This window comes from Phocoena sinus, chromosome 13 (genome assembly GCF_008692025.1).
Source record: "Phocoena sinus isolate mPhoSin1 chromosome 13, mPhoSin1.pri, whole genome shotgun sequence".
Classification (NCBI taxonomy): Eukaryota; Metazoa; Chordata; class Mammalia; order Artiodactyla; family Phocoenidae; genus Phocoena; species Phocoena sinus.
This window is the reverse complement of record NC_045775.1, coordinates 27,007,842-27,029,578: the sequence shown is the minus strand read 5'-3', so window position 1 is coordinate 27,029,578 and position 21,737 is coordinate 27,007,842. Positions and strand designations below refer to the sequence as shown.

The 21,737-nt window shown below is 37.1% G+C and overlaps 1 protein-coding gene across 2 annotated transcripts; it reads left to right on the top strand.

Moving 5' to 3' along the window:
- Positions 1–2,217: 2,217 nt before the first annotated feature.
- Positions 2,218–17,387, top strand: FAM98A (family with sequence similarity 98 member A). Of its 2 annotated transcripts, XM_032653087.1 has the most exons (9): positions 2,301–2,398; positions 5,337–5,485; positions 5,644–5,751; positions 7,638–7,772; positions 11,274–11,458; positions 12,489–12,569; positions 13,117–13,233; positions 15,313–15,480; positions 15,576–17,387. In XM_032653087.1, exons 3-9 carry the CDS (start codon positions 5,742–5,744, stop codon positions 16,239–16,241), a joined length of 1,362 nt encoding a protein of 453 aa, XP_032508978.1. In that variant the 5' UTR covers positions 2,301–2,398; positions 5,337–5,485; positions 5,644–5,741; the 3' UTR covers positions 16,242–17,387. The 2 variants fall into 2 exon arrangements, with proteins under 2 accessions (XP_032508977.1, XP_032508978.1); XM_032653086.1 differs by lacking the exon at positions 5,644–5,751 and having other exon boundaries at positions 2,218–2,398.
- Positions 17,388–21,737: the final 4,350 nt, after the last annotated feature.

Genomic DNA, 21,737 nt, shown 5'->3' with positions numbered 1-21,737 from the left:
TACCAACTTACTTGCCATTATAAAAATTACCCTTCTATGAATTTTAGAAGTAACTTTCTTAAGAATCTCAGCTGCATAAAAATTTAACTACTACATAATTCAAAACTTTGCCTATAATCCTCTTTAAGGTTATGACATTAAAAGATGTTCCTCTGAAAACTAAAGTCATTTTCATTTCAATTTTCTCGATTACATTTTTTTCACAAGTATAAAACGTTTTCTCTTTACTCTTTACAAGAATATTTGGAAAGGCTGGACTGTAAACTAAGATTATTCATTATTTCTAGTTGAACACCTTCTAAACAGAAAACTCATCTCTCAAAGATAATCTGATTGACTTTAGACAACTCTAAATGTTAGAAAACTCTTTCTTATATTGAACTGAGGCAAAAACCAGGGTTCCTAACTCCCAGATCAGAGTTTTTTTCATATAATTCAGCTTGAATAAGGTCTTTAGATATCCAGGTTACAATACAAAAAAAAAAAAAAAATTTTTCAAAACAAAATGCAAATGATTCCTAGTAGATCCTATAGAAATGATGGCAATATTTACTTTTAAAAGCATTGATTTCATTGCAGTAGTCCTTTATAGAATTATTTTAAATAATAAAAAAAACCTTTGTGTTGGCTACGCTCCATTTACTCTAACAATTTGCATTAGGTAGAGAAGAATAATATATTTAGGGGAGTCATCATTTGTTCACTCACAAATACTATGTTATAACTTACAATGAAAAGTGAGTCAAGAATGAAAACTCCCCCCCCAAATTGATTTTGCACTAAGAATTACTTTTTGTTTAGCACCTTCAACAACCCTATAGTTATTCCATTTTTATTGTAAGGTAATTATACACAAGATATACAAGCATACATAAGTTGAATAAGTTGTTTATTCAACTAGCTAGATATTCCTATCTTTTCATATCCTGCTTATAAATCCTTATTTGACTAGTCAGATAAGAAGAAATACGGATTTAGAGATACCTCAGTCTCAAGAGCCAGGTCCTTATTGGCCTTACCATTTTTACAGACCATTAAGCCACTGAACCCTTAGTGTCCTCATCTGCAAAATGGGAGTAATACTTACACAGCCTTATGGTGCTTGCATAAAATAATGTCGATCAAGGAAGTAATACTATGTCAAGCACACACTAGGTACATAATAAATATTAATTCCTTCCCCCCACTCCAGATGGCGCAAAATAAGGAATTTTAAAAGGTACTATTAAGGATAGGGAGCATTTATCCATTAGACACGAAAATGAGAACTACAAAATTAAATCTACTGGTATCAATGTGAAAACTCTTTAAAAAATGCCTACATAGTGCAGCGTATACCAATTTATAGTTAAATATAATTTTCTAAATATGCCATCACTTTGAAAACAAATTTTCTCACTTTTTCAATAATTTCTAAGCACATACCCAGCCAGTAACTGCAAAGAAACCACAACCCATCGTGAACCAAGTGTCACACCCTGCCAAATATTGCCAAATCAACAACGGTACAACAAAAATTTATTTACTCTTTAAACTGCGTGAATTTAAATCTATTCTATTTGAGATTGATACGGAGTGAAAACCTCTTCTTACCTCCGTTCCCCCTTTAAAATAAGATGCTTAGTGTCTGGGAAGGGCTTAAGGTGCAAAGTAAAGAATGTAAAGGGAAGGAATGAAACAACTTCATGAGTACATTCGTGTCAAGGGAAAGTTGACTCCTCCCTAACCCTGAAATACAGCTACTACAGCCACAGGGAAATACAATGGCATGTTATCGGCCATTTTCCGCATTTGGCCCGTCTACCCATGTGCTAAAGAATTAGACCGGAGCGCACGAATTTCCCGTTTCTCCATAACCCACAGCTAAAGGTAGAACATGCCAGCAGGCTGCAGACACCCACTCGGGTGACTGAGCTCCTGAGACTCACAGCCAGCACCCACCCAAGTCTTACGACCCTCCCCACCCACGACGATCCTACGCCGCCCGCCTTGCCCCAAGATTCGCACATGCGTACACCCAATTAGGAGAAAGAGCATTCCCCGACTCGCCTAGTCCCCACGCCCAGCTGCCACGCAGCCAGTCCTCCTGCCCTTCTTGGGGCCGTTAGCTTCACTATTCAGTAATACGCATGTGCAAACGGTGTCTCCGGGCCACCCATTAGCCGGCCGGGGCGGGGCGGCAGGCGGAACCACATTTCTTGCGCACGCTCCAGACATGCGCAGTGCAGCGGCTGAGGCGCCCGCTGTCGATTTGGAAGTTCCGGGGAGGCAGCGCATGCGCGAGTTTACGAGTTACCGGCGAAGAGGGGAGCCTGACGACTCGGAAATTTGAATACCACAGTAGCATGGAGTGTGACCTCATGGAGACTGACATCTTGGAGTCGTTGGAAGATCTCGGGTAAGACTGCCTGGGCACGGGTCTCCCAAACCCCACGCTACCGGCGCCCCGGGAACTCCTCCTCCGCCCCAGTCAGAGACACCTGCCTCTTCACGCCGCACCCCGTGGCTCCTGACTGTCGCCTCCCTGTAGCTCCGGGACCCCAATGCCACGTCCACTGCCTGCCCTGCCGGGTCGCGGCCCTCCAGCTGCGACACCTTAGGCCTCCCCTGTGCTTCCTGCAGCCGAGTTACCCGCAGCGTTTGTCAGTCATGCGTGTCATTGTCTGGGTTTTGGTTCTCGCCACCACGCTCCCCGAGGTCCTCTCCTTGCGCCTCATTCTCCTGCCCTACTCCCTCACTCTGGAGGTTGCCAAAGTTAATTATCTGTTTTCCTACTTGTTCTCCAAACTTCCTGCTCCTGTTTTGAGCACCTACTCCTACCCCACCCCCCTACTCTCAAAAAAATCTGGTTTGCCCAGTCATGTATGCATGTGCCCAGGATGCCCTCAGCCACAAGTCCGTGCGCTGCATACGTTCCGCCCGCTAGCTCACTTGTGCACCTAACCTGTCACCACCTTCCTGGGAACCACTGGCAGTTTTCCTTGACTCTGACACTCCTTCATTGAGCCACCGTTAGCCCTTACCCTTAGGGGCATCTTCCCCCACCAAGTCTGCATATTTGTTGTGCATTTTGTCTCTCCTCGTGACAGTTAACTCAACCATAATTTATCAGTATCTAGAAGCTGGAAATAGGGATTCTTATCTCACTGGGTCACCCAGATCAGTGTACTCTGTTAAAACTTGAGAACTTAGAATTTCTTGGGCTAAATGTGGTTCCAGAAAGAAACTGTATGATTATATATTTGCCTACAGGTACGGTATCAAAAAAAAAAGAAAGAAAAGAAAAACAGATTTAGGTAACCATATTTATAAAGTAACAAGTCCCTTATCAAAACTTTCCCCGAGGTTCTTTCATGCCCTGGAAACCTTTGGGGGAAACCTTTCTTCTTCAGGAAAGGATACCTTGGGTTCCCAAAATCTGCCCATTTAAGTAACTTGTCCTGGAACAGATTTTTATGAAAGGAAATGGTAGTGCTTATCATCTTTTTTTGTCAACATGAATTATCATTGTTCTTTTCTTTGGAACTTGCTCTGAATTGTCATGACTATTCTGGACTTTAGGCGGCTTATTTCTTTGATGAGAGCCCAAAGAGCCTAAGTAAAAGTCACATTCAGCAAAATGGTGTCTTTTTGGTGGACCTCTCAGACTAAATTCCTGAATTTCACACATGAAACCATTCAGTAAACATTTTTGATGAACACTTTTTCTGTTGACAGTGTTGATCTGAGCACTTAAGGGTACAGAGTGAGGTAGAAGAGAAGTTCACACTGTGAAAATATGCTGTGAGGAGAACTGAGGAGGGCCAGGAAAAGGACAGGAAATGGGGAAGGAAAACTGAGAAAGGAAACAAGTCCTAAGCTTCCTAGAAGAATTGACACTTAAGATTAATCTTGAAGGAGGAGTAGAGAGAGGATGGAGGTAAACTGTATTTAAATGTAGTCATTCTGCATGGATAGAGGTCCCTTAACAATTGGTGATGGATGCCATTCCTTCCCATTCTTTTATCGTCTGTTAACTATGTTTTTCTTCTTTTGGGTACTATAAAAGTCATTGTTACTATAATAACTCTAGTTAAATAAATCATGGAGTTGGGTTGTAATGTAAACCATGGATAGTCTGAAAACTTGACTATACATTTTAACCCATAACTGCCTAGTTTGGTGGCATTCAGTCATTAAAATTTAGCCTTAATTGAATGACGTGTACTTTTCAAGGATTTACTGTGAACTATTAGAAATAAATGACCATTCATTTTTAACCTGGTACACAGTAGGAATTCAGTAATTACTTGTAGAATATATTAATAAAGTTTAAATGTGTAACACAAGGAGAAATTTCTAGGCCTAGTTTTTTTATTTCACTGTCTAATAATATGTGGTTTTGAATCTAGATGCCAGGCTATATATAATCTCATTTTTTGTGTGAGATTTCTTCTGTCCCATTAAATATATAAACATATAATTATATTTTAGAAGGATTGACTGTTATCATTTCTCTAACATCTCTATACCTCTAAATATCGAATTATCTTAAGCATATAATGTATCATATTTAATAAGTGCTTTTATCAATATTACATTTAAAAGAAGATAAAATAACCTGAAGAATATGTATTTTAAAATTATCTTGAGAATGATAAAATCTTTAATTCTAGCTACTTTCTAGATTGAGGTTCATTGTTACTATTGTCTTTTATGAATGTTTGAACATTTAATAATTTTTTAAAATTACATTTGAATCACTTACAAAGAATTGGGATTCAGTTGCACCCGTTTACCCAAACCTCAACTCACCAGCAATTATTAAATTAAACTTCACATTTCTCTGCCACTAGTAAGTCTTACTAATCTTAACTATCATTAAATATAGAAGGAGGAAATAAATGAATAATTGGAAAGCTTTTGCTTTTAAAGAAAATCATTAAAAACCAAATCTAATTAATTTCTGGAAAAATTTCTAGAAAATATAACCTAAGTTTTATTTCTGAAATAGTAAACTATAGTATAACTAGTTATCACTTATAATCTAGTTTTAATACTAATTCAATTAAAGTAAGAGAGTAAACCTTTGTACATAAGAGCTCTCAGTAAATGTACAGAGGTTGACATAATTTAGTACGTGTGATTCTATTCAATATTCACATATTTTGAGGGGATTAGCTTGTTTTTTCTAATGGTTTAGTTTATTTATATTTGCAAGTTTAAAGACTGGTCATTGTAATTTATCTTTGTTAAACCATTGCTTAATTATACAAATAAGAATGTAAATACATTGTATCTGTAATGTATTAGATGTGATTTTATATTCTTCTGAAGTATAATTTCTTACTCACCAGTTACAAGGGTCCATTGTTAGAAGATGGCGCTCTGTCTCAGGCAGTCTCTGCTGGAGCCAGTTCCCCTGAGTTTACCAAACTCTGTGCTTGGTTGGTGTCTGAATTAAGAGTGCTCTGTAAACTAGATGAAAATGTGCAAGCAACTAACAGTAAGTAAACATTCAGTTTTAGGTGCAAAATGTAAAAATAAAGTTTGTATTGTCAAGTGAACATTATCAGTATTACAGCTGAAATTTCAAGTTCTTTGTAAATGTAAAAAAAATTTTATAAAGAAACCAAATGCTTTTTTCTCCTCCATTGTTTTTAGAGATAAGGTGATTCTGAAGTTGAAAAACTGGAATGTAGTCATACAACTGTTAAAAATTTGTGGAAGTTGAAAAGACCCTATTACTGAGACACAGAAAAATGGAGACAAGTATATATGAACTTTTCATTCTTTGTAAAAAGTTGTGAGATCTTAAATTGGTGGCTAGAACTAGAAATTGGGGCGTTTTTCTCTGAGGACTACCAAATTCCAGTACATATAGCATGTAAAGTAAATGCATTCTAATTCTAATTATACATAGGGAGAAAGAATACTTCATTAAGAAGCTTTCCGTGTCATAGGAATGTATCACTAGATGCATCAAAACTAGATCCAGCACCATCAGATTTATGGTGTTGAGAGCTGTTTTACATTTGCCAATTTTGTTAACTGTTTGAGCGCTAGTTTTGATGCTGAGAAAGAGGCAAAAGCTTGGAATCTGATACTCCACAACCTGGTTCCCTCCTATCATAGGTAAACCCATAACAGGAGATAAAGAAAAATGCCCACCTGCTAATCCACCCTTATGGAGAACTATACACATAATTCCATTTTTTCCCCCCACAGAATCCCATTTCGAAGAGCTCACTCTTGCATATTTAGTATATTTAATGTGTATACATCAGTGGCATCCAATTCTAATTATTAAGGAGAGTATAGTGTAACAGTAGTAGCAGCAGCTTATACTTACTGAGCACTAGCCATATTCTAAGCACTTTACTAGTGTTAACTCATTTAAACCTCAGGGCAACCCTACCAGGCAGCTTTTATTACTCTTTTATACGTTAAACAAGGAAACACAGAGGTTAAGTACATTGCCTGAGGTCACACAACCAGTAAGTGCTTCAGTCCCCAGCAGTCAAGTTTGGGAGCCAGTGTTCTTCACGCTGCCTCTTGACCTAACATTTCAGAGATTGTAGGTGCCCTTGAAAACACCTATACGGTGTTAACTGTTTATAACCAGGAGCCCTGTTGTTCAAATGAAAACATCTTATAGAAGTCAATAGAAAACAGGTAAAAAGTGTGGCTGTTTTAGTTGAAGTTGAGAGGGACTAGTTTGAACACAGCTCTCTCCTCCCCGGCTGCCTCTAACGGAGTTCTTTGGAACTGAAGTTCATGGAACACAGTTTGCAAAACATTGATAATACATTCTTCCCATTTTATAGGTGAGAAAATGGACTCAAATCAAATGACTCTCAAAGTTTGTTAGTTAAATTTTACCCCTTTGTGATATTGGTTAGAGAACTATCAAAATAGTAAAGAAGAACGAGCATTGCTTTTCCTTGGTTCACCCAGTAAACGCTATACTTGACACGTTATGAGAAAACAGAAACACGAATCATATTCGCCATCTTCAAATATAGTCTAACTGGGAATTTTAGGCACAACTGAAACAACTGGAGATTAGAACAGTAGTTAAATACTTCACTTTGTGGTTCACAGGGGAAGGAAATCAGTGAGTGTAGCAGGTTTCATCAAGGAGCAAGACCACTGGGCTTTGATGGATAGGTGAGGTTTGATAGAGCAGGAGAGAGTAGAGGGCATATCAATCACCAGGAGTCACTTAAGTGAAGGCACGCAAGTAGAAATGAGACTGACCATTTCCTGGGACAGTGAGGAGACTGGCCTGGCACAAATAGAGGGGATGTTTGTGGAGGTTGTAGGTAACTACTATATACATGTAGTAGGAACTACTCCTAACAATATACTGGGAAGGGCAAGCAGAGAGGCTATGAAGAATCTTTAAAGGCAAACAGAAAAAATTAGATTGGATGAGGTAGAAATTAGGAAGCCATGAAAGGTTCTCAAACAAGCCAATAACCTAATGAAAACTGTTTAAGAAGGCAAATTGGCAGTGGTGTGAGAAAGGATGAATTAGAAGAGACAGGAAGTTGTATTAGGAAAATATTATTAAAATTTTCAATTTGTATATAATTACTATGCCAATGGGGAAAACAATAATTTTTATTAAATAAGATTATTTTAATTCTTAAAAGGCCCAAGTGAAGCTGAAGAATTCCAGCTTGAGGTGAGTGGGCTACTAGGGGAGATGAACTGTCCATATCTTTCACTGACATCTGGGGATGTGACCAAGCGCCTTCTCATTCAGAAGAACTGCCTCCTTTTGCTCAGTAAGTTCATGGCTACTAGAATGTAGTCATTATTTTTTATTTATGTTTTCCATGGCTAATAAATGGGTGTAAAGAAAACTTTGTTAAATTTCTAACTAAGAAGCTAATGATGGGTCCATGCGCTGGTAGCAGTGTTGTTTTGTAATTGCTACTCTTTTATGGTTTAAATTTGGTGTGGTGCTCAGCCTGCTGTGCTTCACCTAACATGACCAAAGGTAGTGCTGGAGGGTTATACAAGTGTGTGATCACCACACCTCAGTGTTCTAGACTAGAAACACATTTTAAAATAAACTAGGAAGATACTGTGGGAATAATGAAGATTTTTTAAAAATTAATTTATTTGAGGACAGTAACCATTCTAGGTGCAGTAAATGGTAAATGTAATTATTTAAAGTATTTTGTTGATATTTCTTTGTGGCTGGGTAATTGTTTGGGGATTTTGGTTTTGTTTGTAAAGATGTCAAATTACAATGTAAGCATTTCTGGAATACTATTTGGATTGTTCCTGTACTACTGATCATTCTGGGAAGTAAATTTTTATGAAAAATTCTCTCCTTCCATGTTTTTTAAATATACTAACTACTATTTCTCTCTTCACCCTGAGAAACAGTAAGTAGACTCACAAATTTTATTGCCTTATATAAACTCTCCAATAAACACCACCAGTAGTCTTAAACTCAGAATTTTTGTCGCATTCTGAGATGCGCTTAGAGTAAACTTTGGTTAACTGATACAACTGAACTTTGGCTTCTGTAAAATGATGCAACTCCAATTTTGAAGGTTCAGACAAAAAAAAAAAAAAAAGTGTGTTCACAGCCATTATACTTAGGAACTAAGGTGTTCCAAAATCACTTTCTTATTTTCCCCTTCGTCAAATGATTGTTACTGGGTGGGTATGGGGGCAGGGGATAGATACAAAATGTTAGTTATTGCTTTAGATATTGATATTGCTGCATATAGTTCTAATGCATGCATTCATTATCCTTCAAATTGTATAATTTCAGTAACTGGCTCAGCCACAGTATACTCACTGAATCTTCCTTTGTAGCACTGCTTTTCCTTTCCAATACCTGATATTTGGCACTTAGAATATGTTATCTTACATAGGAAGACAACAGCTGTGTGGAAAGCTCAGTAATGACCCTGAATACGTAATTCTTCCAAAGAGCTCAGAGTTTGGTCTTTTTGGTACTGTTACTTATAAAAACCACTTGGAATATAAATATTTATAAAAATGCCTTTAACTCTTTCCTGTTTCTTAAGCGAGTGTCCTCAACATTATTATTTTGGACTCAGGGTCATAATTGTATTTTAATGTGCTATCACCCCTCAAAAGCTTTTCAAGAATATACAACTATTTGCTCCTCAACTACATGACTAAATCAACAAAAGGTTACTCTGCTCTTCGAATTCTTTGTACATACATACACACTGCTCCCTTCCTCCTCTTTATCTTTGCTTCTGCTCTTTCCCCTTTTGAAAATATTCCCTAGTTTGTATTCTCTCTCATGCTAGTATGCATTTATGTACATATACTCATTCTCTTTTCGCACTGTATAAGTATTTCTCATCTTTCCAAGCATCAGTTGTCACATTTCAATGCTATAATTTTACTTGCTTCTTCCAGCACCCTTACCTTACTGATTTGAATCTTTTAATATATTGCATTCTGAGGGGGAAAATAAACCAACCTCATTAGAATTGTTAGTAAAATAGAATAGTCTATTCTCTAATAGTCTGTAGTGTCTGAAAAACTGTCATGTATCAGGTTAAGAACTGTTGTGGCTGTTCATTGGCCTTTGCGGTTGTTAGGATATTTCCCTTAGGTATAATTAGTCAGATGTCTTTGATGCATATATTCTTTATTCCTAACTAGATTGTCTGTAGAGATCTTTTTTGTTTGTTATGTATAATACTTATAGTGCCTTTCCTGGTACTTTGAAGACATCAGTTACAGTTAATGTTTTTCAATGGTAATTGTGTTGGTAAACTAATTTTGTGAATGCCTGAGCTATGTTGTTCCAAATTTAGAGACCAATTTATTAAATCATATAATATATGATTTTCTAGAGCAAGGGTTGGCAAACTTTTTCTTAAATGGCCAGATAGTAAATATTTTCAGCTTCGTGGGCCATAAGGTCTCTGTCACAGCTACTTAACCCTGCTGTTGTAGCATGTAAGCAGCCATAGATGATATGTAAATGAATCAGTGTGGCAGTGTTCCAATAAAACCTTATTTGCAAAAACATGGTTATTTTCATGACATTGGGGTTTTACTGTTTCGATCTTTTAACTCATACAGTTTGCTATATGGAACATGTTAAGATTTTATCAAACCCATTTAGAAGACCTTTCCAGAAACTTAGCTGTGTTTATTCTAGAATAGGATTTGGCAGCTTTTCAGAAATGATCTGCCAAAATTATGACCCCTGTACTTCTCACATTACACCTTGGGTGTAGGAAATGAGATATTCAAGCTGATCATTCTTTTATACTTATAATAAGGCTTAAGAGCCCAGAAAATGTCTTTTTCCAAAACTATCTTCCTAACATTGTCAGAAGGTTCTCACTTTGTCACATAACCTGAACTTCTGAGATCCAAATGATTATTAAACATCTTTTATAACAAGTTAAATATCCTTAGGAAGGTTAAAGTAATAAGATTGAATATTTATACCTTCAACTGAATTACCTGAAGCAGATTGCAGCCCTCAGAATACCTGCCTGAAATCAACACACAAGGTGATGATATTGATACAAAAGGACTCTGTCCAGAAATGATGAGAAAGTTTTGGGTTTGGTTTTTTTTTTCCCCAGGGGTGGGGGTGAGAATGAGGAGCATAGGAGGAAAGGGAATATTGAGAAGAATATAGATGGAAGAGGGTTTTCTGTGAACAGCTGGAGGGTGACCTTAGGCTACTGGAGACCATGAAAAAGGAATGTTTGGAAATTTAGTCCTTTCCCCCTTCGCTTGTAAGTGAAGCTTTGACTACTAAAAAATGTTCTTTCACTCTGGTCTTAAACAGACTACCTGAGTTTTGGAAGGTAAGAGGGCAGGATAGTTGCATCACTGGTGTGTATCAGTTGTGAGAAGTAAAAATAATAATAATAATAATAACTTTTTAACTGTTGCTAAAAATTGGCCACCTGCCACCTTTTGCAAATTTGTTAACAGATGCCAGCCCCTGTTCTGGAGGTTCCTTAATAGTGAAATGCAAGAATCCACATTTTAAGATGTGATCTACCTTGATCTTTTGATTTCAAAGAAGAATTGCTTGCTTTTAAATCAGGCTTTAAACATATATTGGTTAAATACTGAATTACAGAACCAGTTTATATGTTACATCATTTGCAGGTAAAAATGGTTTTCCTTTCTTGTTTTTATCCATTCTTGCAGCTTTAAAAGTTACATATCATTAGGTCTATAGAGTTGTGACTCCAGACTTATGACTATTAATTGTAGCTGTATCTCATTTTGAAATCTTATTTTGTTTACTTCAGCATACCTCATCTCAGAACTAGAAGCTGCCAGAATGCTCTGTGTGAATACTCTTCCAAAAAAAGCTCAAGAAGGAGGCGGTAGTGAGGTCTTTCAAGAGTTGAAAGGCATATGTATTGCTCTAGGAATGTCCAAACCTCCAGCCAATATAACTATGTTCCAATTCTTCAGCGGGATTGAAAAAAAAGTAAGACCTTTAGTACCAGATTGTAGTGTATTAAAGGCATAGTCCTACAGTTGTTTGAAATGAAGCAAGTTAATTTCTCTTAATGGGAACCTAATGTGCATATTATTAAGTAATTGTTACTAAATAAGTTTTGGGTTTTAAGTCCTAGATACCTTCAAGAGAAATTGGTATTTTACTGTTTTCTTTTTTTAACATATTAGCATGTTTCTTTTTCAAAAAGGAAACTTTGCACTTTGATTTATAAACTGAAATAAGCTAGAAATAATGTAAAAAGTATTAGGACTTTCATCCATTTAAAAGTTATTTTATCATTGAACTTTGATGCAATTAATTTTAAGGTCCTTATCATTAAATGTTACCACCATTCTCCCCATTGACTGGACAGAAAAGGATGCAAATATTTTGGGATTTTAATCCAGTCACTTCGAGCCTTACATGTTTCAACTGGCAAACTAGATATGTTGACTGCTAATATAATCTAGTATGTGAAAATAAGTCAGAATTATTTTATACCACATGTTATCAACAGTTAAGAGTTTTTATATAATTGATTAGGAACAAGCAATTTTAATTAAAAATTAGTGAACAGAAGAGGATGATATTTGTTATAGCAGAGTTATTCTCTGTATGCATATCTGCTGGACTCTAAGAATTGGTACATTTGCATTGTGGGGTAGATGGATGCCATGATGCACAAATTTGGCTGAACTCTACAGGGGAGCAGCAGTGTATCCATAGTCCATATTTTTCTGTGTGTTCATTCATTCATTCAGCAAATACACATTGAATGCCCACTGTTGTCAGGCACTGTTCTAGGTGCAGTGAAGGACTCATGCTTCCATAGACACGTGAGGAGTGGGTCAAGTGAGTGTCTTTATCGTGTGGGTCTTGTACATTTCAAAACATCCTCCTCCTTTGCCTCTGTCAGGAATCTTCTTTTGATGGCAAGATATGATGGGAATTGGGAAGATGAGGAGGATGTGTTTTACTTTTAGATTTGTTTATTCATTCATTTATGTTTTTGTGTCAGTTAAAGGAAACATTAGCAAAAGTTCCACCTAATCATGTGGGAAAGCCTTTATTGAAGAAGCCAATGGGACCGGCTCACTGGGTGAGTAGTAATCATCTGAGTAAACTTTGTAAGGAGCCATCTACCTATCTCAGGATATTTATGTTTGTGTTTTTGAAGTTGTATTTTCTAATATGTAGTTTCCTAGGTGGACATCCTTAGAATCATTTTTGTTAATCTTAAGATTTATCCAAAATAATTTTATTTATGTAAGATTAGAAGTGCTTCTTTCATAATTTGTAAATATTTCACACAGCTGATTAAATTGAAGTTCAGTATGATGCATGTTTCTAATTGCCAAATGGGTTGCCTTCAAGCCAAAAACTTCACTGGGCTGAGCTTCACACAGTGAATTATAGGAAAACTAAATGAGAATTTTGTACTTTACATATTCTTTATTATGTTTTGAGACAGCCTATCATTTCATTACCTTATTATAACTTCTTATTCTATTTATTAAATAACCTAATTCATTTTGTGCTGAGTGCTGGGGATTCAGTTGTGAATAAAACAGATACAGTTTCTGCCCTTTTGGAATAGGGGGTCAAGCAGATTTAAATTCTAACTGGTCTTTTTAATTTTGTTTCAGGAAAAGATAGAAGCAATTAACCAAGCCGTAGCCAATGAATATGAAGTTCGGAGAAAGCTGCTAATAAAACGTTTGGATGTCACTGTCCAGTCTTTTGGCTGGTCTGACAGAGCTAAGGTACACATATCACTTAAAAGAGCAAAGTATTTATAGACATGATCCTTAAACATTCCTAGCCCAGTTTAGATACAGTGGAGACTATAAGAGAAATACATAGGAGACACACATAGAAGTTTTTCTTTAGTGAGTTACTGAGTAGCAATTCTTTCAGCCATTCAGCAATAATAAAAACATTTATTTTTCAATTTTTTAATATTTTCCAACAAAGCTATATGTTATAAACCCTACTGGGAGTTCCCATTTGTGAGAGAAAAGGAGAGTATCTGAAAATTACTAAAAATAATAAATTTTACAATTATTTGTTTACTGTACTTTAAGCTAGCAATTTAACTTGCTAATTAAATAAATTAATTAAATTAGAAATACTGTTTTGGAGGACCAAATATTATGATCCATTTATAGGGAATTGGAGAATCTGGTAAGACTTTTTTTTATTTCAGCTTCAATAAAATAATCCATTGTCTTGGTCATTCAACAGGTATTTATTAAATATCTACTATTTTATCAGTAAGTGTTAATTAATAGGCGCAGTTGATTAATTTGACCTTCTTAGAACCCTGAAATGTAGCTAATTATTGAATTTATGTGGAGGTTGGTCCAAATATGTTAGTATTTGATGTTCCCTTAATAGTGCATTCATTTTTAAAAGTAGATTTTTCTCTGAATTTTAATTGACTGAGAAAATGTTTTTCTTTAGTTCTCCAGTTATCTTCCTAATACATTAGTTTCACCTAAAATCTTTAAACCATAGCATAATCCTATTTAGCTGCTAAATTGATGGGGTAGATATTTGTTGAGTTAACAGTATCTTAGTGTTGGAAAGGGGTTTTAGAGATCAGTTTTAACTCCCCTTATTTTGCAACTAAAAACATGGAGAGCCAGGTACATGGAAGGTTTTGCCTAAGATCTCACAGTGAGTCAGTAGTAACATGAGGAATAAACTGTTCTCTTCTGGGACTGTTGAGGAAATACCAATACTTTCTTAAAGTTGTCTTTGATAAAAACAGTCATTTTACTCTCGGCATAATACATATACTTCAAAAACAAAAACCTGCAACTCTCAGCTAGAAAAGCATGTAATGATTGATGGGTGTGCATTGACCCAAGGCATTAACACTACAGTTCTGGGGTTTTATTTGTTTGTTTTTTAATAAATTTATTTATTTATTTGTTTTTGGCTGTGTTGGGTCTTTGTTGCTGCACGCGGGCTTTTCTCTAGTTGCGGCAAAGTGGGGGCTACTCTTCGTTTCACTGCAGGGGCTTCTCATTGTGGTGGCTTCTCTTGTTGCAGAGCGTGGTCTGTAGGCACGCGGGCTCAGGAGTTGTGGCTCGCGGGCTCTAGAGCGCAGGCTCAGTAGTTGTGGCGCACAGGCTTAGTTGCTCCATGGCATGTGGGATCTTCCCAGACCAGGGCTCGAGCCCGTGTACCCTGCATTAGCAGGCAGATTCTTAACCACTGTGCTACCAGGAAAGCCCTAACTTGCTCTTTATATCCTTTGTTCATTCATCTTTTGTGGTCTTATGTTACACATGCATTAAATGTACTTCTACTAAGTGGTTAAAGTAGACTCTTTTTCTTAATTACTATTTATAATAGAGGAAAGTATTACATGGGGGGATCACTTTTGCAAGAAATATGTATGATGTTAACATAATTAGTTCAAATTAGTCACGGGTAACTTTTTTTATCTCATAGTAAACAGATGAGAAAATTAAAGCAAAATTGTTGAAATGGGTTTCCATTCTTATATTTAAATAGATAAAATGAAGGTGTTTGATCTGAGACCAATGGCATGGGGAACCTTTTTGTCCCACAGTCCTTTTAAAAGGGAAGCCCTTTACCCCCATATCCCCCTCCCCCCATCATTCCTTGGGGATACGGGGGTAAAGGGGCTTTATCTAAGCTGTACTCTTAAGTTAGTTCTTCACTAGATAGGAGCAATGGTGAGTATGTAACTTCTGTCATCTGGAGCCTAGTAAATATTATCATCAGACATTTTGGAAATCTTACTTAATATCAATGTTTCTATGTCATCTTGAAAATTGACATTTGTCTTTGAACACTTTCTTTCACAGAGTCAGACAGAAAAATTAGCGAAGGTTTACCAGCCAAAACGCTCAGTCTTATCTCCTAAAAGTACTATTTCTGTTGCCCACCTTTTGGCTGCAAGACAAGACTTGTCAAAGATTTTAAGGACAAGCAGTGGCTCTATAAGAGAAAAGACTGCCTGTGCCATCAATAAGGTGATGAGAGTACCTTTAATTTTCTTTCAAATACATTTATTTCTGTTTATAAAATAAAGTAATTCAAAATTTTAAATGTCTTTCTTATCCCATAGGTGTTGATGGGCAGGGTTCCTGACAGAGGAGGTAGGCCCAATGAAATTGAACCTCCACCCCCGGAGATGCCACCATGGCAGAAGAGGCAGGATGGCACCCAGCAGCCAGCAGGAGGCCGCGGAGCAGGGAGAGGTGGTTATGAACATGCCTCATACGGAGGGCGAGGAGGTCACGAACAAGGAGGGGGGAGGGGCGGACGTGGTGGCTACGACCACGGTGGCCGAGGGGGAGGAAGAGGAAATAAGCATCAAGGAGGCTGGACAGACGGAGGGAGTGGAGGGGGCGGTGGCTACCAAGATGGTAGTTACCGAGATTCCGGTTTCCAGCCGGGTGGCTATCACGGTGGCCACAGTGGTGGCTACCAGGGTGGTGGTTATGGTGGCTTCCAAACATCTACATATACAGGAAGTGGATACCAGGGTGGTGGATATCAGCAGGACAGTAGATACCAAGATGGAGGGCATCATGGTGATCGAGGCAGTGGTCGCGGAGGGAGAGGTGGTCGCGGAGGCCGAGGTGGTGGACGCGCAGGCCAGGGAGGAGGTTGGGGAGGAAGAGGGAGCCAGAATTATCACCAGGGGGGACAGTTTGAACAGCACTTCCAGCATGGAGGTTATCAGTATAATCATTCTGGATTTGGACAGGGCAGACATTATACTAGTTGAGGCTACAGAACCTTACATTTTGCTAGAGCTCAAGTAATAGAAACTTAGTTTCAGAATCCTGAATCCAGCAATGTTTTTGAGTTAATGTGAGACCACAGGTGACAGGCAGATTCCTGCTTGGCATAAGCATTTGTAGGTCTTCATACAATACTGTTCGTTTTGGGTTTTGTTTTTTTTTAATGGACTTACATAATGCTGTTTATTTGAGAAACACATACAGTATCTCTCCTTTGTATGAAGAATTTCTTAAAAGGTAATTAAAATTGCCTTTAATTGACCAGTAGACTAATTCCACAGTCAGAACATGCATATTTTTCTGAACAAAATTACTTGAGTAAGTAGTTTTCATGTTTTCAATATGCAGTTTTGAAAAATGAGGATTCTCCTAGATTTTTTTAGATTTACAACTAGGAAACCTTCCTCATATTAACAATCCATTTATATGTATCTTCCTTAAAGTATTCTAATGCCTATTTTCCAAGCACAGTTCTGCCCTGATTGGCTTTTTATTCTGAGAGGTTATGCAACATTTGCTTCATGATAGAACTTCGAGGTCAGTTCCTATTAAATGAGCTCTTCTGCAGATAGCACATTCAGTAGCCTTATCCTTTCGATGGAATACTGTACCATATGCTCAACTCTGAAAATCTTGAACACGGCCAAAATCCATAAAGATTATAAAAGCAAACTAAGTTGTGAACCTATAGTACACGTAGGCATTTAGTTAAGTATAGCAATTCAAACTGACCTGCATCCATTCAAAACAAGTTCCTCCTTCAACCTTATTTTTACTTGAAATCTGCTAGAAGAAACAGCAAACTGAAATTTGTTTTATGCACGAGTTAATACCACTGGCTCAGCAAATACAAGTTAGTTTGCTTTGGGCAGGAGACTTTTTTTGTAATGGAAAAAATGCACTACCAAGTAAGAGGACAGATTTTTGCTTAGAGCAGGAGGCCCTTTATTATTGCTGCAGAAAACAAAAGCCTGGCTGCGTTGATGTTTGACACTCACCTTTACTGAAATCTACATGACGCTTCTTGCTGGGTTTTTGTACACGTAAATATTGTCAAGCTGTGAAAGAAAATGGCTGGAGGTGTGCTTTGTGTGAAAGGTGAGCAATAAAGTATTTGTATGTTCTCTCTTTGGTTTGAGTTTTATTTTAGCCACTTTTTTAAACTGAATTATTCAGGACGCTTGCTTCAAGCTTCTGAACTAAGGCCTTTGTTCCCCAAAGATTCTCAAGTGTTTCCTTGAAACATAATTTGTAGTGAAAGATAACCCTTACTCTAGAACCTTAAGTAAGTTGAAAAATAGCTATTTCCAAATTTACCTTTTACTATAACTTTATAGCTGGAAAACTTCACTACTTATCCCTGGTCCCTAGGTGTAGCTGTTGCTGCACAGTTGTGTTAGGCAAAGATCCATTAATGGCCCTGATCGTTTAGGGGGCTTTTTTATTTATTTGTTTCTCCATTCTTCCTAAGAATGAGCGACATTTTGAATGAAGTGAATTGAAAATATAAATATATGTTTGTAAAAAGAAATAGTATTTCCTTTTCCTACTAAATTGGGCTTTTTAGAGTAAAGAATCAACTCACGGCTTACCATTAAAAATAATTCTGTTTGCTGTTGAGATAAACACATTCTTTTGATTGCTGAAAAGAGCCTTGATCATTTTGTTACTTTTACCTGTTTATTAGATTTTTTGATTGGCATTTACCATTCTAAAATGTTCAAACTTGAAGACAATTTAACATACTTTTACTTAATTAAAGATTTTAAGTTCTGTCTTGAAAGTTGTTAAGTATTCGTCTCTTTGCTTTATGCTGTTAAATGTGTTTAGTATGTATAGGAGTTTTCTGTTAGAAATAAAATTGTCAAGTTTTCGTATCTTAAAATGATATCTTAGAATGTTTTAACACATACCTTAGCATTTGCTTTAGTCTGTTTTCTAGCCTCAGACTCCACAATATACTTAATATGTTTCATTCTTTTGACACATATAATTTTGATTTATTTTTATGGTTAGTGAATTACTTTTCATATGTGATTTTCATGTGATTACTTTTCATACATGAGCATGTATAAGAAAACAAATATACATTTCTTCACAATGCACTTTATTTTCTGCTTCAAATGAGAACTTTTTTTTCACATTATAAACCCGTAAAAGAATTGTCTTTTAGTTTCTTTTCTTTGACATATATTAAGTTCTCTAGAAAGAGGATATTTCAAGTCACTGGTTAGTTTTGTTATACTAAAATAAACTTCTTAGGTTGTTAGAGTGTTGATTTTTTTTCTTTCTTTTTTTTTTTTTTTGCGGTATGCGGGCCTCTCCCTGTTGTGGCCTCTCCCATTGCGGAGCACAGGCTCCGGATGCGCAGGCTCAGCGGCTATGGCTCAAGGGCCCAGCCACTCCGCGGCATGTGGGATCTTCCTGGACCGGGGCACGAACCCGCGTCCCCTGCATCGGCAGGCGGACTCTCAATCACTGCGCCACCAGGGAAGCCCATAGAGTGTTGATTTTATACACATTCATAACTTTACTTGTGGAAAATAATGACTTACTGGCATAGGGAATGTGGGAATTTCTTGGAGAAACAAGAAACAAAATTTTTAGGAGGGAATTTTTGATATATGGACTCTTAAAATATTATTTCTTAAACAGATAGACTGAGACAGTATCTTTCGTTAGTGCTTTGTTTCCTCCTCTCTCAGTAACTAGAACAGGATGTCAACCGTCTCTATGAAAATTATCAGAGGTATGCCACTATCATTTTCATTTCTTGTTCTGGATCCAAGCTGAGCTAGTGTCTGTTGGGGCTCCAGACAGGCCACCCCCAAAGTACACCACAATGGCATACTGACTATTTTTGAATTAAAGTTAGTTAAGAAATGGCCAATGCCAGAGGGACACTCTGACCCTCCTTTCCTTCTCACTGAAAGCAAGAAGTAAGTCTCTCATGTGAAAGGTACACTCCCTGCACCTGGAGATAGAAGGACACCCTTATTGTTGGAGATACGGAATTCGGGTTGAGAAGTCTGTATAAACAAACCTTGTAACTTCTTTAATTTACTACCCCAAGCCCAAACTCTATTTAGAGTTTTCACTAATTAAGTGCCCAAATCCTAAGTTTCTTTATCCTGTTAATTCCTCACAATTTTTTTTTTATTTTGTCTAAAAAGTATAAATGCTGCCTCCTTTGGCTAGGTTCCATTTCTGTGAAACCTCAGTGTGTACAAATTAAAATCTTAATTTCTTTTTCTCTTGTTAATCTGTCTTATGTTAATTTTATTATTAGTCCAGCCACAAGAACTTCAAGAGGGTTAGAGGTAGAAATATCTTCCTTCTCATCATGTCCAACTGGAATAGAGTTAAATAAATTCGTGCTGAGGGAAAGCATTTAAAATAATTTCTATATACAGTTGACCTTTGAACAATGTGGGGGTTAGGATTTCTGACCCTCTGTGCAGTTGGAAGTTCATCTACAGTCGTCCATTGGTATCCGCAGAGGGTTGGTTCCAGGACCTGTGTGGTTACCAAAATCCAAGGATGCTCAAGTCCCATAGTTGGCCCTCAGTATCCACAGTTCTGCATCGTGCATTCAACCAACTGCAGATTGTGTAGTACTATATTTATTGAAAAAAATCCACATTTAAGTGGACCTTTGCCGTTCAAACCTCTGTTGTACAAGGATCAATTTTTCCACTGCCCAAGTTGCTTACATTCTTACACTTAGATGTTTTTAGGTTGTGGCCATCCTACCTTTTTTGGATACTTTATTTGCCTATGTTAAATCCTTTTGAAAATAAATTTTAAATGTGTGCGTATTATTTAATCATCTCCCCCTTAGGTAATTTGGATAATATTTGATTCAATTGTTTTTTTAACAGAAAGGACTATTATGTTTACCTAAATTAAAAAATAAATTTGTCACAGGGTATCTAACGTTATGTGAAACTTTTTTCCCCTGCTTTTCTTGTTTTTCTCAATCGTCACTAACATGATTATAGTCACTAGAAATGCTGCTATGTGTTATTCAGTGCTACATTTCCACATTTGTATATGTTAGTGTATTCCTAGGGTTCAAATCACTGATGGAAGCAGGTATGCATGTCAGTGTTTGAACTCATTCATTCACCTTGGGTGCTTTGAGTCACCTGCAAAATTATGTTGCTAAAGACGTTGCATAAACATAACTGTTGGTGTGAGAACTTCCATACTAAATCATTCACTGCCCAGTAAATGTAAATGAAGAAACCTAGGGTGGAAATAGAAAAAAAAAAAAAAAAATTTAACGTTCCCTAGGAATTTGAGGGAAAATTTGGGGGGGAAATCTATGAAAATGACCAGTACTTGTTGAATTATGTTGTTATACTTCCCTCAAGAAGAAAAGTCTGCAGTTCAGTAAACACTTGAGTGCCTGCTCTACTCCAGGCACTATGTTGGGCATTTGAAGCACAAAGATAAGTGAGAAAGTCCCTGCCTTGGAAAATGGCCAGTGGCAGAGTCAGAAATAGGTCATTGTAGCATGGCATAATAAAAACTGAACATTATACCAGGGTACTAGCCTAGCTCAGTGTTCAGAATTGCTCATATGAGGTGGAAGTTGGCAGGAAAAGTTGGAAAGGTTGCAGGAGCCAGGTAATAGAGGGCACTACATACTTTCCTAAGTAACTTGGACTTAATTTATGTTCCTTAGTATGCTGAGGCTTGTAGTGTGGTCAGTTTGGGGTTCTATATAAATCACTGGCTAAAAAGTAGAGAGTAGATTTAAGGGGTGGGGGGGGCAAAGATTGGAAACAAGCTTAAAGCTTAAACTAATATAATAATAGGGATGGAGAAAGGACAAATTCAGGAAATATTTAGGAGGTAAAATTATAGTGCTTTATTGGTTAGAGTGAGAATGAGAAATTTAATATGACTAGTTTTGTGTGGTTGTGTGACTGGATGACAATACCATTAATTGTAATCAGAATATAATAAGTGGGAGAGGTATATGCAGAGTGGGAGAGGTGGTGATGATTTCAATCTGAAACTCAAGAAGATGCCTGGAGATGGAGATTTGGGAATGATCAGCAGCCAGTGACTTTTGCATTGGAACATTCAATAGAATAATGATTCTGTATTAGATCACTCAAGAGGGGAAAAAGAGCATTGGACCAAGGAAGGAATCTTGGAGAATAATCATTTAAGGGGTGATGGAGAAGGGTCACAGAAGTAAAAGGAAACCAGAGCAGTTGCTGTGTTCTTCATCAAGAGCAATGTGGTACTACTGTTACCCCCATTCCACACATAAGGAGAGTGAAGCCCAGGATGGTTGAGTAGATGGCCCACATCCATGTAGCTGGTAAGCAGGGGAGCTGGAATCAAACACAGGCTATCAGGCTCCAGAGCTCAGTAACCAACAATTCCAGACGCTACAGGGATTCAACGAACCTGGTCTTTAAAATATCCACATCTCCTGACCTTTTCAAGAGCACATTCAGAAT